General features: G+C 44.6%; 1 protein-coding gene across 2 annotated transcripts in view; it reads right to left on the bottom strand.

Moving 5' to 3' along the window:
- Window positions 1-21,481, bottom strand: part of TSPAN5 (tetraspanin 5) — a 181,121-nt gene that overhangs the window by 22,834 nt on the left and 136,806 nt on the right. For both annotated transcript variants that reach the window (XM_050790662.1, XM_050790663.1), the window contains exon 2: window positions 13,474-13,524. In XM_050790662.1, the coding sequence (XP_050646619.1) occupies window positions 13,474-13,524 (51 nt within the window). The remainder of the gene's footprint in view (window positions 1-13,473; window positions 13,525-21,481) is intronic.

Below are 21,481 nucleotides of genomic sequence, written 5' to 3'. Positions count from 1 at the left end.
CCTCAATTTCTATATCTGTGAAAACAGTACTCTACGTTCTAAGGTTATAATGAAGATGATAGAGACAATCCAAGTAAATCCAAACACGATGTGAAGTGCTTCGAACATAGTAAGAATTCAATAAAAGTGTATTGGCATCATCAGTTATCACTATTATATTAATAATATAATTATTAGAACAAGAGGAAGACACCAGACACTGTAGAAGCACCCAGGAGGAGTGTCTAACCCAACTGCTCTGGAGAAGAAACTGTTTTGCTCTGGGTCCTTGCCCTGCCTGACCCCCTCTAAGGAAAGCCATGGCCACACCTGATGATCATGCCTAACAGAGGTGACCATCACTGACTTGTTAATAAGATCTTTTTGGGGGGAGAATTGGAAATAATCTAAGACATGGAGAGAAAAGGCAGAAGGGGGAGGCCATGAAGAAGCTGAAGCCAGGAGTAGGCAGAAGTCATGAGTGGTGGAAGCTTAGGGTACTGAGAAGTGGTGCAGCAGAGAAGAGAGCAGGGAGGAGTCAGTGACTGCAGTAAGACAGCAGTGGTGTTGCCAATTAGCAGTTGTGTTGCCCCGATGGTGGCACATGGAACCAGGAGAAAGGACACCTCTGTTGCTGAGGTGCTGACTGGCACACTGGTTGTCAGTCACCACTCCGGAGTGACCTTCCAGTGGCTAAACTATGTTCTATCCCCTTTAGATCTGGCTGTTCAGTGGTTTGATGAACATAGTATGTCTCAGTAAAAATGTGAAAAACCAGACAACTGGCCAGGCGCAGTGGCTCATGTCTGTAATCCCAGCACTTTGGGAGGCCGAGGCAGGCGGATCACGAGGTCAGGAGATTGAGACCATCCTGGCTAACATGGTTAAACCCCGTCTCTACTAAAAATACAAAAAATTAGCCAGGCGTGGTGGCGGGTGCCTGTAGTCCCAGCTACTCGGGAAGCTGAGGCAGGAGAATGGCGTGAACCCAGGAGGCAGAGCTTGCAGTGAGCCAAGACCATGCCGCTGTACTCCAGCCTGGGTGACAGAGATAGACTTTGTCTCAAAAAAAAAAAAAAAAAAGACAAACCAGCCAAGCTTCCCTCTCCTCATTACTGCCTTATTCATTCAGCTGTCTCTGGAATTTAAGCAGCTTCTTCCCCATGCTTCTGCAATTAAAGGAATATGTTATGAGCAACTATTTCTTCTTGAAAGAGGTTTCTATGCACATGCAGAAATGAAAAGGCAAACAAAACTCCAGAAGGGTTCCACACCAATAAACTTCAGGAGTGTCTGTGGTTTTTTTTCATCACCAGCACAGAGGAGCCTCTGTGTGCCACCTGGCAAGCTTCTTCTCTCAACCCACACAGAAAAGAAATACAAAAATAGCATTAATAAACCCCAAGGTCTGGGACTCTTCTGCTTTTGCATATACAAGCACATTCCTTCCAACTGCTGGATAAGAAAGAGAGAGAGAGAGACAGGCCTAGGAAATGTGCACCCAAAGCTAGGCCAGATGGACCCCTCTGAGATTTATGAGACTGGTTCTTGATTCACCCATCCCTCCATAAACCAGATCCTCCTGACAACAGCTTTCCTAGAGTAAGGGATAGAGAAGCATTTCCCTAGCGAGAAAGGGTAACAAGGAATGACATTTCAAAGGAAATACAGCTACTCAGAGAGGGGTGGTCCTGGAGAGTTGGAAATGTGGTTCTAAACAGTATACACAGGAAGACCAAATAGAGACCACAGGGCCACAGAGGAACCTGTCCCTATAAAAAGTTGTCAAAGATGCTCCGCCGCTCTGTAAAACTCCAAACATCCGTCTATCTAAGGAACTGCTGCAGAGGCCAGAGCGACGACTAGGAATGAGAAGAAAGCTTGTCAGGCCCTGAACAGTCCAGGGAGATGTAAGGGAGCAAGAGCAGCTTAGTTCATGCCTGACAAAGAGATACGAGGATAAAAGACGACTAGCAGTTTCAAAGATGCATGGCTCCTTCCCATTTTTTCTTGTCAAAAAAGGTCATCAGTGAAACTCAAGTAACGCTTTTTTTGCAGATTAAAAAGTGGCCATGACCTGCCTTTGAGGAGAGGAGGAGGAGGAGGGGCGGTCATCTTTCAGGTCTCTATAAAATCCTGCAATCAAGTAGCTGTTGGGGAGGCCAGCGGTACCAAGTTCCATCAGCTGGCACTGCTCACAGGCAGGGAAACCACCATCCCTACCCACTCTGGTGGGAGCGACTGCCCCATCAACACGGAAACAGCCACATGCAAAAGGGCAGCCTTTCAGAAATCACCCCTGCTCTCAGCCATTCCAGACAGTTTCATTTACATTCAGAAGACGGGAGACATACCTAGAAACATTCCTGCCTAGGTGTAAAGTTTAAGCTGAAAGATTTAATAGAGGCTCTGGTATGGACTGAATGTTCATGTCTCCCCCAAATTCACATTTTGATACCCTAAGCCCCAGTATGGTAGTATTTTGAGGTGGGGCCTTTGGGAGGTAATTAGGTTTGGAAGATGTCATGAGGGTGGGACCCCCATGATGGGATTCATGTCTTTATAAGAAAAGGAAGAGGCCGGGCGCAGTGGCTCACGCCTGTAATCTCAGCACTTTGGGAGGCCGAGGCGGGCAGATTATGAGGTCAGGAGTTTGAGACCGGCCTGGACAACACAGTGAAACCCCGTCTCTATTAAAAATACCAAAATTAGCCAGGCATGTGCCTTGTAGTCCCAGCTACTTGGAAGGCTGAGCAGGATAACTGCTTGAACTCAGGAGGCGGAGGTTGCAGTGAGCCGAGATCGCGCCACTGCACTCCAGCTTGGGCGACAGAGACAGACTCCATCTCAAAAAAAAAAGAAAAGAAAAGAAAAGACAAGAAAGAGACCAGGGCCCTCCCTCTCTCACTCTACCATGCCAGTACACAGCAAAAAGGTGGCTGCAAACCAAGGGCCCTCGCTAGGAACTGAATCTGTCACCACCTTGATCTTGGACGTCCCAGCCTGGCGAACTGTGAGGAAGAAATATTTGTGATTTAGGCCACCCAGTCTATAGTATTTTGTTACAGCAGCCTGAGCTAAAACAGCATCTGATCATGGTGCCCCAAAACTCAAGTGAAGAAAGGTGAAGTCTGGACTAGCGGCAGGTGATCCTCTATTCTAGGACCTCAAAGATACGCGACTCGTTCATTTATTGAGCAAATACTTTCATGAGGATCACCTGTGAGTAGCCAGGTATTATGTTAGTCAAGGGTATTTCTAGCAAAACATACAGCGGCACCCTCAGGAGCTGAGTCTAGAGGGGAGACGGTTAAGAACAGAGTGCACAGAGCAGAGGCACAAGCAGTGGGTGTTATGGGGGTGCATGGGGAGGCACAGAAGGTCCTACCAGCAAGACTGGAGACAAAGTGACAGGATCTGGCCCAGTGGGGCCTCTACATGACAAGCGGTGAGAGGAGATGAAGAGGCTGATTGGGCGAGGCTGGGTTTGCATCTGAAGGCGTTTGGAGCAGAGGAAGCTCCAGGCCATTCTGAACTTAGAAGCCCACTCAGGTGACAGGTGCTATGGAAGCAGCTGTCAGGCTCTGGGGTGATCCAGGTGAGATCTGCTGAAGGCCCGAACAAAAGTGGCACCAAAAGAGCTATACTGCTTAGCAGTGACTCCAGCCAGGCACTGGGCTACCTGGACTATTTCACCCTCACCAGAAACCAGCCAGGCAGGCACTCTTACCCATGTTAGGAGACAGACACAGAGAGGAACTAACATGCCCAGGTAGCCCAGGTCAGGAAGTGACAGAGCAGGGATCTGAGCCTGGGCCACCTGACCCCAGAACAGGGTTCACACCACTCCCTGTGATCTACTGCAGGAAGATGGGGTAGCAGCGGGCAGGAGGATTCTTATTTCCAACGTAACATCATACATGTGTTTCCAAAATTTTAAGAAAAATACACAATATGATGTTAGAACATTCTTGCCTCCAATTTCACTGATCACTATCTGAAAACCAAAGTGAGTAGGAGTCAAGACCTCCCCTCCACACCCCACCTCCACCACCACCGGCAAAGGACATCTTTCTTTTGTGTGCCTCGGTGAAATATGGCAGGGACAAAGGGGTCAGAGGAGGACTGAGAGGGGAGGCAAGGTTTCTCTGGAGAAGTAGTTGCTGTGCTGTGACAGCACTGCCGGGGGCCTCGGGGTGGGGTGTGGACAGCCTCTTTCTCACCCTAAACCTCAGGAGGAGTTCCAAGGGCACCTCCCAGGAGCTCTGAAGTAGTTCTCTGCACTATACCCACACAGCCATTAGGGCCCGACTCTGCCTAGGAAGGGCCTGTGGGCTGCTGCCTCCTGCCCTGGCAACCTACAGAGAGAAGGGCCGGCCGGCTGCTCTGGTATCAGAGGCAGGCGAGGACAGGCACGGGCTGTTCTGGGGGGACTGACCTCACTCCCAGATGAGTATGTCCCGGAGAGAACACGGGGGCAGCATGGAAGAGGTGGCCTGAGGTCATCCTGGACGCTGTCACATAGGGCTGCCCACAGGTATGTGAAGAAGTGACCTCAGAGGGCAGAGCTCAGAGGTGCACTGGCTGAGGAAGGTGGCCAGGTACAAGCAGGGCTGCCAGGCGGTCACCTAGAATTGAGACAGCCACCAAGCTCAAGGAAACCACTAGGCACAGGGACTCAGCAGGGGAGCTTCACAAAGACCAGAACATCCTCCTCTTTAACTTCCACCAGGCCCAGAGAGCACAGCCCACCCCAGCTTCTGCCCGGGCAGGCGGTGGGCAGAGGCATCTGGGGAGGGCCAGGGGCCAGTAGGAGGATACAGAGGGCAAGGGCCCATGTTCCCTCCCCTCCTCAGGGGCCAAGGCACATGGGTTCGGCAGGGAGCACATTTTAATGCAAAGTTAGGTTTGGAGTTTTATTATACAGCCTGTCTAATCACTGGGCCTGGATCTGTGCCTCACAGTGAGAGGAGGACTGTGATATCTGAGAGTGAACAACAAAGTCATTGAAATTTTGACCCAACTAAATTGGCATCCCTGAGAAATACCACTGAATACAGTTTAAAGGGGAATACACAGAGAAACATTAAATTTTCTTCCCATATACTTCATGTGTGTGTGAAACATTACTGATTAGAACACATCAGATCACATAGCTTCCAGGTACTGACCATGAGCTGTTTGGTTTCCAGCTCTTTGTTTTTTTTTTGAGACGGAGTCTAGATCTGTCGCCAAGGCTGGAGTGCAGTGGTGCGATCTCGGCTCATTGCAAGCTCCGCCTCCTGGGTTCACACCCTGCCTCAGCCTCCCCAGCAGCTGGGACTACAGGCGTCCACGACCACACCCGGCTGATTTTTTTTTTTTTTTTTTTTTTTGAGACGGAGTCTCGCTCTGTAGCCCAGGCTGGAGTGCAGTGGCCGGATCTCAGCTCACTGCAAGCTCCGCCTCCCGGGTTCACGCCATTCTCCAGCCTCAGCCTCCCGAGTAGCTGGGACTACAGGCGCCCGCCACCTCGCCCGGCTAGTTTTTTTGTATTTCTTAGTAGAGACGGGGTTTCACCGTGTTAGCCAGGATGGTCTCGATCTCCTGACCTCGTGATCCGCCCATCTCGGCCTCCCAAAGTGCTGGGATTACAGGCTTGAGCCACCGCGCCCGGCCCGCACCCGGCTGATTTTTTTGTATTTTTAGTAGAGACGGGGTTTCGCCGTGTTAGCCAGGATGGTCTCGATCTCCTGACCTTATGATCCGCCTGCCTCAGTCTCCCAAAGTGCTGGGATTCCAGGCGTGAGCCACCGTGCCTGGCCGGTTTCCAGCTCTTTAGATACAACAGAGAACTTGAGGGAATCACTGGGATAATTGAGGAAGACAATCGCAATCTACTTTCAGTCGATAAAACCAAGTCTTCTAGAAGTATTTTCAGCATCTCAGAAATGTCTCCTTAAATAAGTTTCAATGCTAAGAAATTCATTTTTTTTTCTGCTCAAGTCATCGGAGTAACCATTTTCCTCTATTGCCTCCCTCTGGCTATAGAAACTGGCCTGTACTGCTATGACATTCCTGAATCAATGAATTTCACTGAGTTTTCCTTTCTGGGCAAATAAGCAAAGGCTTTCCAAGATGAGTCTCCTGTATAATTGTGACAGGAAGAACTGGAGGGTTCTGCATTGAGACCTAAAATCAGACAGTGGGCTGGGAAAAACCCTCCAGGAAGAAGAATCATTATCTACAGCAAAGCAAAAGCAATATGGCAGCTAGAGCTCCTCTAATTTCCCATTCTCCCTACTGGGATCAGCAATGGGCACCAGCTCTTTCCTTTCAACCAATCCTAGAGAACCCAGCCTAGGGAGTGCAGTGGAGGATGATGGGGACTGGCCAGAGGACTGGGAGGGAGAGGGCCAGAATTCCAGTTTAACATCTCTGCGCTTTGGTTTCCCGCCTATGAAACAGAATGTCATTCTCTTAAACTTAACTTGAGGGGATCCAGAAGTCAGGGAAGTGCAAATGCAACTCCTTTATAAAAAGCAGTATTTTTTTCCTGTGTAGCATTTTACAATGTATAAAGCTCTTTTTGCATATTCTCATTGGCTTAGTCACAAACAGTTTCTGGGCATCCATTGTGTAGGAGGCACTGTGCTAGGAACTGAGAATAAAGGGCAAAGACAGGCTCCTGTCCTCAAGGAGTTTCCAGGCCAGATAAGCCAGGAGTAGGTATCTGCTCTGCCTAGTGGGCTAAGTGCTGTATTAGGGAGGCAGGGGCAGAATGGGAACATTCAATTCACACTAAGGATCAGGGAAAGGCGTTTTCCCTCCTCTGAAAAGCTGAGTCCTCCCTTGCCCCAATACCTTTACTTCTAATTGTGAGTGATCACTCTCCCTCTTGCTCCCACTTAAGAACTAAGTAATAAGCATAAGAGTAGGGCAAAATGGAAAAGGAAGGCATCCCTAATTTTTCCATGAAATGAGATAATCGTATATAGATTTCCACTTTTGCAACAGAAGTAATTTTTTTTCTTTTCTGATATAGACAATATATGTATTTTGTTTCTAACCCCGTATTATTCTCAAGTCAGACTCTGGAAACCACACGTATTCACCTCCTTTTATTCTGTAAGTATCGCTAATATAGTATGCTTACTGGAGATGTGAGGCAAGTACTGACTTCTATAACTCCATGATAGAGCCAGTGTTTTAAAGAATGCTGTCATTGCTCACTTGCTCATTCATTCTTTCATAAGTAATACCTCTTGAATACTTGCTACGTGCCATCTAACGTTCTAGATACTAGAGTGTAGGGGTAAACAAAAGTCCAGGCAGTAAACTTGTTAGCATCTAAGTGATGAGTCCCATGAGATGGAAAAACACAAGGAAGGGGAAGAAAGGGTTTGGTCAAAGGTGACATTTGAGAAGAAACCAGGAAGTAAAAGACAGCACTGATGTGGTTTTCTGGGGAACAGCATGCCCAGCAGGGGCAAGTGCAAAGGCCCTGGAGTGGCGGGGTATTTTTAGGATGCGGGAGGAATAGTAAGTTGATAAGTAGGACCAGAGGACACAGTGAGGAAGGACACAGTACGAAAGCAAATGTCACACAGGCCATGGGCACCATATATGGCTTTGAGCGAGAAGATAAGCTCACTGGAGGGCTAGAAGCAGAGAAGTAACAGGATCTGTCTTACATTTCCAAAGGATTGCTCCAGCTGCTGCATGGAAACAGCCCTAGGGTGAGGATTGGGGTGCAAGAGCAGAGGCAGGGAGATAATTGGAAGGCTTCTGCACAAATGCAGGCAAGATGTGGTGGCCACTTAGACCAGGGTATAACAGCGGAGGTGGTAGAAGAAATCAGATTTTCAATATAGTTTCAAAGACAGTATTTGCTGATGGGCTGAATGTGGTATGAGGAGAAAAGAAAGCAGCGTGTCGGGAATGAGCAAGTAGAAGACTGGAGTTGTTTCTTTACTGCAATTGGGAAGAGCAGGTTGGGAGGGCACGAGAATCAGGTGTGTTGTTTCGAATGCGTTAAGTTTCAGAAGCCCACTAGGCATTTAAGTGTGGATGCTGGGTAGGCTACTGGCTATGCGAGTCTAGAATTCAGATGAGGTTGGAAGCAAAAATATTAATTTGGACGTCATCAGTGACAGATGGCATGTAAAGCTCCAAGTCTAGATGAGATTTCTTAAGATGAGTGAAGGCTCAGACTGAGCCTTGGGCACTCCAAAATTTAGAGGTCAAGGAAATGAGGTGGAACTAGCAAATGCATGTGAGAAGGCACCACCTGCGAGGTATGGAAACCAGGAGAGTGTGATATCCTGGAAGCCAAGTGAGGAAAATGCTTCTAGAATTGAGGAGTGATGCATTATGCCTTAGTCCTTGCTTTGCTGATAAAGGTTCCCAAGTACCTGGATAAGAAAATGATGTGCTTCAGGACCCAGCATGGGTTCAATAAGAAAGTGTTAGGTTCAGTTAAGTGCCTAGGCCAGTTAATCAGTGAAAAAGTGAAAGATACCATCTATCTACAAAGACAAGACACAGAAATATAGTCTGATGTAATGAAAAGTAGATGGATTAGAAACTGCTTGACTGATGACACCCAAGGGCACACATAAGTGAATGAGTGTCAACCCCAAAGGAAATTTCTAGTGACATGTCATTGGGCTCTGTCCTTGGCCTGCTCAGAGGCATATCACTGGCTTTTATCAATGATAACTAAACTTGACTGCAGTCACAACAATCTAGGAGGTTTGTTAAAATAGAGCATCCCAGTGTCTATCCTGGACCTACTGAATCAGAATTTTCCCAGGTGGCATGGTGGGGCAAATGGACAGTCTGCCTTAGCAGAAGGAATAGAGAGAGGAGGTTGATCAAAATGTACAGCCGAAACCAAGCTGGGCGGAATGGGGAAGATGCTAGATGGAGGCTCTGGAGTGATCTCAGCAGGTGGACAGGTGGGCTGAAATATCACTGTGTCATCATGGCATCCTGCGACTGCCTCTGAAAATCAGCCATAGGTGGGGTGGATGGGGTAACCAGTTGGGTCTGCAACCAACTTGGGATTCTCAGTGAGCTGCAGACACCGTAATCTACAGTGGATCCCAAGCTAGATTGATCAGGGGAGAAAGGACGCAATCCAGCCACACACTCTACAGCCCCTAAAGCTTCTTCTCCATTGTGCAGAAAACACACCAGAGTGGGGCCAGATGAGCACCAACAAAATGGACAAGGGGCTCCAGCCCACATCCTGCAAGGACCACCTAGAGAGAAGCAGATGTTTAGCCTGGAAACTCAGAAGGAACCAGGACTTCACCCTGACATACTTCCCGGGTTAACATGTGGAAAGACTTATTCTGTGGGATCCAACAGGGTAGATCCAGAATCAGTGAGTGAAAACTAGTGGGACATGATTCTAATTTGGTGGAACGAAGGTCTTTCCAACAGGAAGGGCAACCTAAAGAGACGGAAATGGTAAGCACTTTGCTGTGGGAACCATTAAACATATATACACCCCTAAGTAGCATTTATTGCAATGTATTATTTTATGTATATGCACATACCCTTCCTACAACTGGATAAACTCCATGAGGACTGAAACTATGTCACTTCATCCACATTTCCCTAGAATTCAGCACAAGCCCTGCCCATGCTATGTGCTCAATAAATGTTATTTGAATGAATGAGCTGACTATCACTGAATGTTGTCAAGGATGTTGTGGAGGTGATTCATGTCACATAATTATTAATGTTCCTTCCAAACAGCAGATCCTATGATCACTGAACAATTGCACATAAATCGGCTTCCCCTGGAGACAGTCATCCTTTGCATCTTTACAGTTTATTTAAAACTCAGACAAAATGAATTCTTTAAATTATTATGTTTAATGTTGAACTGCAATATTAGCCCTAGGTTTAAAACTCAGACTGATATTAAGTGTGGGGTAATCATTTTTGCTTTCAATGCTTCTGTACTTCACATGAATATGTTGAAAGTCCTATCTGTTAAGAAAATATGTTTCTTCTAGTGGAAATCTCATCCTTCCAGCTATGATCTGGTTTGGGGATTTACCCTCCAGGCCTCTTATAAGTAAATGTCGCCACATCTGGGTCTGGGGGATGTACTGATTCATGGGCTGGTGGTGTCAGCTCAGCAGGTGCACAGTGTCCACCACACTGTCTACCAGGCTGGGGTACACCTTGAAAACTCACTCCAGCAGAGGCCTGGCCCAACTCAGAAATTAACCCAAAGGGCTTTGAGAGAGCAGTCACTGCAGTTACCAACGAGATCAACACACTAAACATCCTCCTCAAGAGACCACAAAACAAAACCAATTCACTGGTCCATGGATTGGAGTCTGAAACTCTCCCAAAATTTGAGGCCGCTTTCAAAACTACCTTTGTGTTCTTGCCCCATATTAAGAGTGGACAGCCTATGGTCATGTGTCCAGGGGAGGAAGCCATGTCTCCAGTGGGCATCTGCCTTACAGCAGACACTGTGTTGAGGGAGGTCTCATTTAATCTTCACAACAATCCTATAAGGTGAGAATAGTATACCTATTGCCAAACAAGGAAAGGGCATCTCAGAGAAGTTAACTCAGTTGGCCAACATCACACAGATGAGATGTGTGGGTTCCACACATCTCAAATACTGGAGGAGCCAGTATTTGAACTCAGGTCTGTTTACCCCTGTCTTAGTCGGCTGTATAACACTGATCACAGACTGGGTGACTTAAACAACAAACATCTGCTTCTCATAGTTCTGGATGCTGGGAAGTCCATGATCAAGGTGCTAGCAGATTCGGTGTCTAGTGAGGGCTTTCTTCCTGGTTATGTCCTTGCCTGGCAGACAGAGAAATAATCTCTCTTGTCTCTTCTGTTATCAGAAGGGCATTAATAATCCTATTCATGATGGCTCCACCCTCATGACCTAATTACCTCCCCCCTAAAGCTTCACCTCCAAATATCATCACACTGGGGATGAGGGCCTCAGCAAATTAATTTGGCAGGGTGGGGAGTCACAAACATTCAGTCCATAGCAAAGCCGCAAAGCTGTGCTCTTTTCCCACCTAGCAACCAGAGTGGTCTTAAAACAAAAGTTTTATTAGACTTTTCAAAATGCACTAGTGGCTTCCTCTTGTACCTAGAATATATACAAACTTCTTGCAGGGCTCTGCCCAGTCCGGCCTCTGTCTGGCAACACACCCCACCTCTTCTTGTCCTTGCTCTCTCCCTTCCAGGCCTACTGGCCTTCCTGCTGTTCCCTGGAGTCACCAAAGTCCCTGCCTCAGGGCCACAGCACTTGCTATTCCCTCTTCCTAGAATGTTCTTCCCCCGGTACCATGCAGATCCTTCTTCCTTCATCCAGGTCTCTGCTCCAATGCCACCTCCTCAGAGAGGCTGTTAGCAACTACTTCATCTAAAAGACTCCTTTTCCCACCACTCTCTAACTTGATGTTTCCTGCCCTCACTCACCAGTACCTGGACAAACATACTTGGGCAGTGACTGCTTCTCATTAGTGACCCAATAGAATGCAAGCTCCATGAGACAGGGACTCTGCATCCCTCATTGTATTCCCCACACTCAGGCCCCACATGGCCAGCACTCACCAAACTGGGCTAGTGCATGGCTAACACCGGCTTCACCCTCTGCTGCCTCTATTTGCTCCCTGCTTATGGAGTTCTGCTACACACAGGTGGGTAACCTTGGCCAGGTTAACTTCGGATCTCAAGAGAAATCTTCTATTGGCTGATGGTGGCCCTTACAAAAAAGGAACTGCTATTTCATCCCTCCCTAAAGACCACAACATCCCCTTGCTCTGATATTTGTATGACACTGCCAGTTTTAGAAGTTTGTGATTTTATCAGAGAAGAGGCATTTGAGGCAACTGATGAAACAAAAAGATAATTATATTTCATAAAGAGAAAATTTTAAAAACTTCAAAATTACCAACTGCTGTTTATTGCTAGAACAGACAATTAGTTCATTTAATGCCTTCCAGCATTTTTTCAAAGCAGATAGAAATGGACTCTTATTGAAGGAGTTATAAAAAGCTATGTTATCTGGCATCTAACCAACTTCCCAGATTCCACAAATTTCCAAGCTCACAATAGGCTTGAGGCAAAAGGTAACCATAATCCAAGACAAGACCAACCGTTATTCAATGTAAAAGTTTCTAGAGATGAAATTATCTCGGTTTTGGGAGCTTAATTTGTCTCATCTCATACGTAATTACTGCCCTGCCTCAAAACTCCAGGTAGCCCCAGTTACTCTTGTTGCTAAGAAGTGGTTCATTTTCCATAAAACATTTTACATTCTGTAGAAGAATTCTGTACATAAATACAGGATGGTTCATTTGCAAAACTCAGGATTTGCTTTGAGTTTTGTTTTATGTGGTATGTCCGAACATTATTTCAGTTGTGGAAATGCCTACTGGCCTCTGAGGGGCTTTTGTTCACTGGACCTTCCCAGTTTTTCTCTCCTTTCTTAATGCACTTACCACTTCAAAGGAACTCTCAGCTTCAGACCAGGGTCAGACTAGAGGGTGAAATACCTATGGGATCAAAGAATGGTCTTCTGGGAAAATTTAAGCTAAATTTTAGTTTATGGCAACTTTTAACCAGTCTATCCATCCCCTTGCCCTTAGGGTGGGAGATAATAAAGCTTTTGTGTATAGCCAGATACAAGGATAGATAAAATGCTGCAGGTGATTTCATTTGCAAAGAAGGAAGGAAAAAGGGGAGGGCGGTTTATATTCATTGCTGAATTCCAGTGGTGGCCTCAGTAGGGGAAGCTGTAGAGAAAAATCGAAGGTGCGATGGGAAGAGAGGTATGGACACAGGCGATGTCTGCATGAGTGTATTTCTTAGAGCAGAAACTGCCCAGAACACTGTATCTTCACTGTCACGTCGATTACTCTGTATTTCCAGATTTCTCTTTTATTATACTGTATTTTATCATAAACTGTATATTTCTTAATACTTGCCACCAGCAGCCATTATTTACATTAGCGATGAGTGTATCTGATACTCAAACATGAAGTTATATCCCACTTCCTTCAATCCACATGCTAATAGTTTATCATGTAACATACTAAAAAAATCGTTTTTTATGGCTTGAGTTATCTTCCAAAGGGTTAAAGAGAAAAAGCAGAAGAGAAAAAAAGGCTACAGGTGGTTTAGTGATATTTATAATCATTACTGGAATTCTTGTGCCTGAGTGAGAAAATATCCCATAGGAACATCGATCTTTGGCTAACTGATCAAATTCCAAGGTACATTCTCTGTTGAGCACTTGTATTGTTACTTCAGTAATTATTTTGATGCAGTCATCAATTTAGGCACAATTCCTAAAGTGTCTTTGAGAATATGACATTAATCTTCCATCAACACTTTTTCTCGTTAAAGAGCCATGTTTATACTCTGTGGCTGTCAAAGAGAAACGGGGATAATACATAATATGATGTGCAGCCCCTAACAACCACAATGTGTGCATTTTCATATTCAACTTACTTTTTCATTCCATGCCCACAGTCCAATTCCAAGAAACGTTATTCCCAAAAACTGAAAAAGAAAGAAAGCAGTGTAAATATAAGGGAAAATGCCGCTAATATAAAGAAGAAATTTTTCAATCAATTCTTCTGTCGCTTTACCTGGCTGGGAAATAGCTTTTCCTAAAGTGTGGGCACTCATCTTTACCAGGAAAATAAATACCATAATCCCTCTGCTTAAAATTTTTACAGCACTAGGGCTGGAGACACACAGTTGGTTAGAAGTCATTCAGATTATGAAGAATAATAATTAGGTAGAATCCTGAATACAATGAAATTATCAATAACATTTAATATGCTGCCTTTTAGGGTAGGGGAGGAAACAGATTCCCCATGGATCTGAGGCCTGCGGTCACTGGAAAACGGATAAGCAGAGGCATGAACTTAGAAGAGGTGGCATGTTCTCTTCAGCACTGAGCCATTACAAACGGGTCAGGTCAGGGAGGGGCATGCAGAGCCTCAGATGTCCCTCTTTGATCATGCCTTCAAAAGGTAACAAGAATCTTATCAATGTAACGCAAAGAAAATTCCTAAGTTCTGTTTTCAGAAACTTCGATTGTGTAAAATTTTAGTTCAGAGGACCTCCCACCACCCTTCTTGGTTTCAACTCAGTTCCACAACTTCATATATACACAGAGTATACAACACATGGGACTGAGCTACACATTCAGCCCCAAGGCAGAGGCACATCTCATACATACCCACACCTCTCACCATTCTGTCAATTAGCTGTGTTGAGGACTGGGGGGATGCCAGGAGAGGAACAGGTGATAACCAGGAGGACTTTCCATTTTACTGTTTTTCTTTTTCTTTTTCTTTTGAGATGGGGTTTTACTCTGTCGCACAGGCTGGAGAGCAGTGGCTTGATCACAGTTCACTGCAGCCTCAACTACCCAGGCTTAAGCGATCCTCCTGCCTCAGCCTTCCAAGTAGCTGGGACCATAGGTGAAAGCCACCATGCCTGGCTAATTTTTTAATTATTTGTAGAGACAAGGTCTCACTATATTGCCCAGGCTAGTCTCACACTCCTGGGCTCAAGCAATCCTCCCGCCTCGGCCTCGTAAAGTGCTGGGATTATAGGTGTGAGCCACCACTCCCGGCCTAGGGCTTTCCATTTTAATTAATTCTCACTGTATTCCATCTGCTATAAGATACACATATTTTCCCCACATTTGAACACATCTGAAATTGGGATGTATCTTAAAAATCCATGGTATCTCATAATTTGTTTTCTCCCCCTTGATATAGAAAACAATGGAGTGTTTTGTAACTGGGGTGACACAGACTTGATGACACATTGTACAGGGCTGTCCACCCACTAAAAATTCAATGATCAGGACTCTGTGTAATTGGCCATGAGTAAAGATATGCTTCATGTTTATTATCAATAGCAACTCTCAATTTCCTTTCTGAACACTGAAAAGAGACAAGAAGTTTCAGTCTGATGGCAGCACACTGTTTATTTTACTAACATCTTGATTAAGTTAATGTGGAGAAAGTGGTCCACTGAGAGGGGCATGCAAGAAAAACATGAGCGAGAGGGGTTATTTTTTACAGTTCCAGGGAAATCTGAGACCTGCCCACTGGGCGAGGGTTTCATGGTTCTCAGCAGGGAGTTCCTGATACTTTGTAAGCAATGACTAATAAATCCAAATGGGACTTGGACAGATGGCAGAGCAGAAAGAAAAGGGGACTGACAAAAGACAACCAGCTACTCCGAAAACATAGTGGTGTTTTCAAAAGCAGACCTTCCCAAAGCTCTGGACACTCATCTGACATTGAAGCAAGGCAACACACAATATAATCTGAGCCCTATACAGAAAAGCATGTCCTTGATTTGGCAAGAACTGAAGACCCCTTTCTTCCTACCCCTTGCTCTTATAGCGGACTCTTTGGAAAGTGTTCAGAAAAATTTCTCGTTTCACTATCCCAACAGAAAAATCATGCTCAGCCCTGGTCGGAGTGCTATTTCATTTTACATTTCAGATCCAAAACAAGTGAATCCCCAAATGACTCAAAGGTACTTAGGGCTCTGTAGTACAAAAATAAAACAATTCAGCATGTTCTTCTCATATTTATAGGTGCCAGGCAAAAGAGAACGACCACTGACAAGTGAGTATCCAGGCTCCCATGAGACCTAGGAAGCACAGAAGCACAGAGTTAAGGCTTTGACTTCAACGCACTGACATCAAACACAACCCAGTGAAATGGCTGACTTTCCAATGCTGAAGCTCCTCATGGATAAATGTTTGGTTATTTTCCCTGATGCAGTATTCACTGTCCCTCCCACTGCTGATGGGGTGGACACGTTCCTGCCGAAGACCTGTGCCTGATCGCAAAGAATTGTTTTTATTACTTTCCAGGCATTGCGCTTAGTGCTTTGTGTGCAATGTCTCTGTTAAGCGTCACAACAGTTTTACTCTGAAATAGGCGCTATTATTATCCCCTTTTTAGGAAAGAGGAAAATGAGGCTTAGAGAGTTTAAATAACTTGCTCAGAGGCACATAGCTTCTAAGTAGAGGAGCAGAGACTTGAACGAGAGAAATACATATTCTTACCAGTCCTGATAAATTCCCCTTTGCCCCCATGATATAAAAAGTTGAGGCATTCAGGCTGGAATTACATGGTACATGATCAGCATATCATATATTCCTCCCCCAGCAAGCAAAGGGGTGTGGAAAAGGTAAAGAGAGACAACAATCTTGCCTTCACATAAGCATTGGCTGTGGAACTTCTGTTCCCTACTTTGGTGTCAGCAATGGAGTTAAGCAGAAGAACAGAGAAATTCAATGGTGGGTCCACATTCTCCTTTTTAAATAAAGTTTTCCTCTCTCCTCTTGGCACTTTGAGACAACTTTTTTCATTCACGAGCCATATAAATAGCTTGGAAACCAATGGTTTTCCATAAAGAGGAGAGAGAAAAAAAGTAGGGGATTTAAAGAAGACTCACAATTTCCTTTACAATCTTGCTCCTGTATTTCCTGCTTTCACTGTGACTTTCCAAACAAGGGTTTAAGAACTGGGAAAGAACACAATTTGAAGTGAAGGAAAATACTCAATACCTAAGCAAGCAAGTGGTGCAAGCCTGGGCCTCAACTTGATACATACCTTCAGTGCTACATCACTAGCAAATGTCCTCCCAATTACTCTCAGACCATATGTTTTGTTTTAAAATCAAGTTGTTCCAGTTCCAAATAATTAAACAGAGAAGAGCCAAAAACAGAGACAGGCACGCAATACTTGAGGCACATTCAGTTTCCCTTCCCACCTCCCAAAGAAAAGACGACCATAAACCACCAAACTGACCTCATTCTGAAACCCAGGGAGGCCCACTTGCAGGAAATAGCTGAGAACTCTTAAAGTCAACCCCTTACTCTTTTGAAATAGAAAAAAATGTATCTGAGGCATCTTATCTGAGGTATCTTCCCACATGGCAATATACGCAAATGTGCAGTACAAATGTTTGTCAACCCAAATTTTGATGTTTTAAAATAAATAACAATAATCTTGCCAGCATTTGTTGAATGCTAAGTATGGCTAAACTACAGCCACGTGTTGCTTAATAAAGGGAATATGTTCTGAGAAATGTGTAGTCATGCAAACATCATAGTGTACTTACACAAGCCTAGATGGTATAGCCTACTACGCACCTAGGTTATATGGTATAGCCTATTGTTCCTAGGCTACAAACCTATACTGCATGTCACTGTACTGAATAGGGTAGGCAACTGTAATACAATGGTAAGTATCTGGCATCCAAACATATCTAAACATAGAAAAGGCATAGTAAAAACACAGTATAAAAATCTTATGGGACCACCACTGTACATGCAGTTGGTTGTTAACTGAAACATCATTACGTGGCACATGACTATTGTTTCAAACTGAGCTGTGCCGTTAAGTGTAAAGTGCAGGCTGAATTTTGAAAACTTAATATGAATAAAAAGAATGTAAAATATCTCACTAATATTTATTATTGATTTCATGTTGACGTGATAACATTTTGGATATTCTGGGTCAAATAAGATACATTAAAATTAATTTCATTTCACCTTTTAAAGATAGCTATGGAAAACAAACTACATAAGTGGTTTGCATTATATTTTTATAGAATAATGTTGGTACAAAGTATCCCACAACAATATCCCAGGCACTAGATATTGTTTTAATCCCCATTTTATAGATAAGGAAACTGAGACTTAGAACTTTTAAGGTCAGGTGCGGTGGTTCATGCCTGTAATCCCAGCACTTTGGGAGGCCAAGGTGGGCAGATCACCACATCAAGAGATCAAGACCATCCTGGCCAACGTGGTGAAACCCTGTCTCTACTAAAAATACAAAAATTAGCTGGACGTGTTGGTGCGCGCCTGTAGTCCCAGCTACTTGGGAGGCTGAGGCAGGAGAATCACTTGAACCTGGGAGGCGGAGGTTGCAGTGAGCCGAGATCGCGCCACTGCACTACAGCCTAGTGACGGAGTGAGACTCCATCTCAAACAAAAAAGAAAAAAAAAAAAGAATTTTAAGTATTTCTCCCAAGATCATAAAGGTGCCTGAGCTACATTGTTCAGAAAATCTCAATCCTTAGCCCAAGATCAAAACTATTATACTTTCCTAATATGCATAGAATGTTTGTCCATAGAGCAAGCTCAGGGATGGAGAACTATAATGAAACTCATGCCCCAAGACTCTAAATTACTTTTTTAATTTCTAGGCATCAAAGGTACGTTTTTCCCACCTGGGAGTGAGAACGGCCCTCGAGCAGGCTGACAGCGGAAGGAGAGGCAGCAGAGTTGACCCTTGGGAACAGCTGGAGAGGAAAATGGCCCCAGGGTGTGATGAGGGTGATTAGTTAATTCTGGAGGGAAACATCTGCCCCACTTTTCTCTGAGTTCTACAAGAGGAAGATCCTTTCCTCCCTATCTGGTGGTTTTCATCCTTGCTGAACCTCCAACAGTTTGAAATTAGTACAGTGCCTTATTCTAACTGGTATAAAAATGGATACTTCAAGAAGCCATTCATCCATTCATTTATAATCTGCAACAAATATTCTTCAGTTCCTATTTTGTACTAGACACTACTTTTCTCTTGGGATAAATGAAGGTAAGAAAACAGAAACAGTTCCTGCCTACAATGAGCGTACAGTCCAGTAAGAGAGAGAGAGACAGCCATCAAATAAAGAGTAAAATGTAAAATCATTCCTGATGGTGCTACAAAGGAGAAACAAATAAAGCCAAAGAAACTATAACAGGGGGATTTGACCCGGAAGGGCATCTGAAGTTTTCCCTGAGTGAGAAATGCGCACAGGGAGTCCAAAGGATGAGAAGGAGTTAATGAGCAAAGAAAGGAGGAAGAGTGTTTCAGGCAGAGAATGTACAAAGTCCCAGTGGAGAGAAAAGCATGACAAGTAAACAGGTCTAAAAGGCAATTGGTATGGCTGGTGCACAGAGAATGGGGGAAGTGGGGAAGGTACAGCAGGTTTGCAATTAGAGACACGAGCATGGATCAGCCCATGCAGGCCTTGTAGCCCACCTTAAGGAATCCAGTCATTCCCCTACAAGTGCCAGGAAGCCATTTAAAGGCCAGCTATGTGTGGTGAGCAGGGGTGGATTAGGCAGGCAGGTCTTTGCAGATCTGGGCTTTGGAAAAATGAGGATCTGGGCCGCAGAAAAGATTAGAGTCTGAGTGGATCTACAGGGACCAAAAGGAGGTGACTTTGGTAATACAGGCAAGATCTGATCATGTCCCGGGCTGAAACATGATGAAATGGATGGAATTGAGAGCTACTGAGAAGTAAAACTGACATTTTCAGTGGGGGTGGGAGAAAGGGGAAGGAAAAGGAGGTGTTAAGGATAATGCCTACATTTCTGGCATCTTCTACAGAGACTATGGCTCTTCAAAATTCCGAAGACTTACATCCTCTCTGACAGAAGTTATTCTCAGGTGCCAATTTCATAACTAGCTTGATCTAGTGGCACTTCTGAAGGGCAGTTTTCTTCTCTGGGTATTTTGGCTGCTATCTGAATTCTCTCTGAAATAAATTTCAGTTTGTATACTTTTTAAAAATAAATTATTTTAAAATCTACATATAATTCCAACACCCCTGCTTTTATTCATAAAAAGTTTATATACATATATAGTATACATCAAGCTCCCAGACAATTCTTAAATTGACACTTTAAATCCTCTTTGCTTAAAAATACAGCAATTACATTGATGGCATCTGCCCAGGATCCTGTGAACAGACTCAAAATAACAGCATACAAGGTAAATATGATAGAGGAAAATAAAGATCAAGTTAATCTTTTCACCTAAATTGGAGTCGCAAAAATATCATCCTAAATAACAATGAATGGAAAAAAACCCAACATTCTGATGAAGTCTTTAAGAAAGTTTTAATCTCTGCCTGAATAAACAGGAGAAATGCATTTAAAAATTTGGCACGAAAAGGAGGAAAGGGGGGAAGTACCATTAGGAAAGATGTATTTTCCTGAAACTGCAGCACCTGTACTTTCTATTATATATTTTCTGACACTTTAGTCTGAACAACACTCCAGTTTTAGCAGGGGTCCACACAAATGTGCTAAATACTTATAATAACAAAATAAGTGTCTTTATAGAGGAGGGACTTGTTTCAGGAATAAAAAACCTCTGGGCACAATTCTGGACATGTCAAAGGAGTAACTGTGGGCTGGTGGAAAATTCAATATGCAGAAAGTCAATCCCAGTTTTCCCACTGGGTCTCCATGTCCCAGTTTGTGCATTCAAACTGTCCGGAGTCCTCATGGTAAGATGGCGTGACTGATAAAGCTCAAACTGTAAACAGGACATGTCCCATCCGGGCCAGGGTCACCATCTCTCACGTCACTTAGTCCTGATGGCCTCCTTTCAGTGTGGCCCGAGTGCACCCTGCCTGCTGAACCCTGACTCCAGTGCTTCGTAGTTTCATGATCTTGGGGAAGGGTCTTCGTTCATTTGGCAAATATTTATTGATCATCTACCACGAGCAAGGAGGTCATCTAGGGGCTTTGGACAAACTGGGAAACAAAACAAAGTGACTGGTCTTCTGGGGTAGACATTCTAGTTGAAGTGCGCTGGAAGAGAAAGGCAATATAAAGAAACGTAAGTGAGTAGATGCAGGGAATTTTTAAAAATGGGAAGTGCTGTGGAAAGAGATCAGTGTCAGAGGCTTGTCATGTGGCAGAAGACAGAGGAGACACTACAATACGAAAGTAGAGAAAACAAGGGAGGTCTTCACTAAGAAAGTGACATATAAGCAAAAACACAAAAGACGTGAAGGAGTGAACGGTGGGTGTCGGGGGAACAGCATTACAGGGAAAGTCTGGAGGCGCAGCCACAACAGAGGATGATAGGAACCAGGCTGGGTCGGGCTTTGCAGCTGTGGTGAGGACTCTGGTTTCACCTGAGACAAACAATCACTGGAGGGTTTCTTGAATTCCTAGAGCTCTGGTGTCCTTACCTGTCACATGGAGATAAGAAGGGCACCTCAGAACTGCACAAAGCAATTGTGTGTGTTGATGTGACCATGTAAGCACTGAGTGCTTGGCACAGTATTGTCATTAACATCAGTTCCTGCCTCTTTCCTGACACGTTTCTCAACCTGCCCCTCCATCCCTGCCATCTACAACTGGTCAATATGAAATGCAGCTTCACATCCTGCCTCCTCCAAGTACAAGAAAATATACTAGTTCACAGTGATCAGAGACTCTCTCTCTCTCTCTCCCTCTCCTGAACTTCGGTATCACTCGCTGCATGTGCTCTTATTTGACATTTACACATACACACACCCAAACACAGAGGATTATGAAAGAGTGATGTGACCTGGGATCAGATAACAGGGATCAGTGATGCGGCCTGTGCTAACCAGAGAGCATGTGCTCATAGGAAGTGGCAGCATCCGGCCTCCCATTCATCCTCTCCTCAATTTCAGCTTGAGGGTCCTTCCAGGAAAA

Source organism: Macaca thibetana, chromosome 5, assembly GCF_024542745.1.
Source record: "Macaca thibetana thibetana isolate TM-01 chromosome 5, ASM2454274v1, whole genome shotgun sequence".
In the NCBI taxonomy this organism is placed as follows: Eukaryota; Metazoa; Chordata; class Mammalia; order Primates; family Cercopithecidae; genus Macaca; species Macaca thibetana.
The sequence above is the reverse complement of the archived record's forward strand: the minus strand, read 5'-3'. Positions and strand labels throughout refer to the sequence as shown.